General features: G+C 51.0%; 1 protein-coding gene across 1 annotated transcript in view; it reads right to left on the reverse strand.

Annotated features, from left to right (window-relative positions):
* The window catches only part of Cnih3 (cornichon family AMPA receptor auxiliary protein 3), a 14733-nt gene that overhangs the window by 9741 nt on the left and 1906 nt on the right, over positions 1-3086 (reverse strand). The window contains exon 2 of the mRNA XM_013036176.1: positions 2932-2979. Coding sequence (XP_012891630.1) covers positions 2932-2979 — 48 coding nt within the window. The remainder of the gene's footprint in view (positions 1-2931; positions 2980-3086) is intronic.

Genomic DNA, 3086 nt, shown 5'->3' on the forward strand with positions numbered 1-3086 from the left:
CCAGTGTGGTGCACCTGCACTCCTCCTCTGCACACAGTGGCTGCCCATGTGCCCAGTGTGGTGCACCTGCACTCCTCCTCTGTGCACACAGGGGCTGCCCATGTGTCCAGTGTGGTGCACCTGCACTGCTCCTCTGGCCTATCCTCCCCCGTGAGAATACTACAGTGGTGCTATGAGGTTGCTGGCCAAATGGTCACCAACCCAGATAGTTCCTTACTTAGAGGGCGGCGTAAACAGGAGACAGACCACACAACGCTACCACCCCACCGGAGAGCTCTGCCCCAGGGAATGCTCAATAACCCCAGTGTGTGTTAGATTTAAGTAGGCGCTGTCCTTGGCCTGGGCGGAATCTTTCCCATATGCCTATATTAATTGCCCTTCTGTGGGTGATGTACTGTTGGTCATGAGGTCATGCTGGAGAAACTCTTCCCACACCCAGGAGGGCTGTCAGCCTCAGGACTGTTAATAGCAGAGGAGGAAGTCCAAGAGCCTCCCCTCCCCTTACCTGGGAACCGGATAACTGGTCACATGATTACCCCCAGAAGACTCAAATCAGAACAGATCCATTAAAGACGCTTAATGACTTGTAAACATTATGGGGTGATAGTGGCGGCTTACGTCATTCCCTCCCCAGTGCAGGTTTCCATGTCCCATCAAGATGATTAATTCAGGGAGGAGGAGGGACAGAATGGGTTTTCCCCCTAACAACTCTGATAAAAAATTAGAAACTTATTTGGGTAAGATAGGGCACAGGATTTTTCAAGGACACCTACCACTTAAGAGCAGACCGTACGAGGTAAAGATCCAGACGGCATTATCCCTGTGTCATATAAGGGTACTGGAAATCCTCATCAGGAAAATGTATCGTGGCAGATAGCTCTTTCCAACTATCTAGGACACAGGGATGTCATTATCCAAAAGGCAAAATCTCATTTCTAAAAAATACTCAATGGACTTTGCCAAGAATTGTTAAAAAGCTATCCTATTTCAAAAGCACCTCTCTTTAACTGATGGAAGTAAAAAAAAAACGAGGCAGCTTATTCTGGTCCAAAAATAAAAATAATGAACTGCTCTTGTCAGTCTGCGCAGCAGAATGAGCTACCCTAGAGCCACAGGGTGAGCCTGCTGCCTTAACCTCCTCATAGACGCGCAATACGCAGCCACCTCTCTTCCTTTAATAGGGACTGGGAACTCCCACTGATTTCTTCTTACTGGGTTGCAGAAGGCGGTTCAGAGAACCTCCCTTTCTGCCATGTGTATTAGAGCTCATTCTCAACTGCCTTTTGTCCCAGGAAAGTGATTTTGTTGATCAGCTGATCTCCCTTCACTCATTCAAGTTACAGACTGGCACGGTTTCACCCACGCCAACACTCTGCTTTTCCTCACACTCAGGCTTAACCCATTACTGCAGCCTGTCCTACCTGTGCTCCGATTACGCCACCCTCATTTTCTCCTGGAACCAACCATAGAAGTTTAAATCCCAGTGACACCTGGCAAATGGATGTCACCCATTATCCATCCTTTGGCCAATTACATTTCATACATTTCACTGTTGACACCTTTTCTGGCTTTATTTGGGCTATGCTTTTATCCAGAGAAACCATCTTCTCTCCTGCTTCGCTGCTATGGATGTCCCTCTACTATCAAAACCGACCATGTCCCTGCTTATTCCAGTACTGATTGCAAGCCTTCCTAAATAAGTGGCAAATCAAGCACATTACAGGAACCCCATATAACCTCAAGGGCCAGCCACTGCGGAACGCAGCCCCCCTATACAGCCTCCGTTTGTTAAACAAAAGGGGGGTAAGTGTAGGTCACTGGACCCCCGAAGCACAGACAGCCATGACAGTACAGACCCTATATTTGGAAATTTTGAATTTTCCATCCAGTACTTCAGTGGCAGATAAACATTGGGAGGCTCTAAAGAAACTCCAATCTTCAGTCAGCCTTTGTGGTAACTGGAAACCTTGGGCTGTCAAAACATGGCCCTGGGGCCCACAGATTCTGCAGACATCTGGATGGCTGCCAGCCCAGAAACTAGAACCCAGGAATGAAGAGACCATCTAACGTATAACCACCCCCCTCCTTCAAGAGGGTGCCAGAGAAGAGCCCAACCCAGACCAGTCCCGCCTCGGCATAGTGTGCTCTAAAGAAAAACTATTCAGGACTCTGTTAAATTGGGAGAGGGATGCCCCTCTTCTTTAGTCATCGGCCTGTCAGAGTCAGAGACATAGCAGGTGTGGTATCCCCCAAACTGTGACTACAACCCGCTGACGACTCTCCCCTCCTATCTTCCACAGTTACACTGAACATCACAGAAACCACAGAGGCAGGAGAGGGCGAGGAAGGAGACCACAGAAAGGGAAAGGACAGGAAAAGACACCTACAGGACAGTGTTTCCTGGACAGAAAGTCTGGGTTCTAGAAATGTATGCGAAGCATATGCAAACTTGAGAGTGGCCATGATCATTTCTGCTTTGGCGTTGACCTTGGACAGGGCACAGCGCTCTGGCCATTGGGACCTTGGCCGAGAGCTCATGCTGTGGTCTGGCCACAGTTCGTGACCAGGCTACGTCAAGATAAGCAAGGAAGTCACATGCAATGAGAAGAAATGATCACCCTGTCAGAGGATGCCGGGCGGAACATTCAGGAAGGAGGGCAGAAGCAAAGCTCTGTGGAGCATTTAGATGTCCTCTGAAGAACAAACAGAGTGTGCACAGGGAGGCCCAGAGCAGTGGGCGTCTGCTAACGCTTCTAGAAAAGTGGAGCACACACTCACGCCCCCCGCTGGGTTCTCTTCTGAGCCGTTCTGGGGTCCCTGGGGTCTCCATGGCACCTGTGCCTGGTGCCGGAGCCTCCCCCCCCACCTCGGCTTCCCACCTGGGACCCCACTCCCCGCACCCCCTGCCCGCCCCAAGGAGACCCCGCTGACCTTTCGCAGCAAGAAGCAAATGCGCTCAATGTTCCTCAGCCGTTCCCTCTGTCCAGATGCACAGGTACACAGGGGAGGAAGGCGACAGGAGGTCAGAGCCTGCGGTGAGCGTGGGGACCCCTAGTGTCCCCCGGCCCCACTCCACACAGCCCCCC

Source organism: Dipodomys ordii, unplaced genomic scaffold (assembly GCF_000151885.1).
Source record: "Dipodomys ordii isolate 6190 unplaced genomic scaffold, Dord_2.0 Scaffold251, whole genome shotgun sequence".
Lineage (NCBI taxonomy): Eukaryota > Metazoa > Chordata > Mammalia > Rodentia > Heteromyidae > Dipodomys > Dipodomys ordii.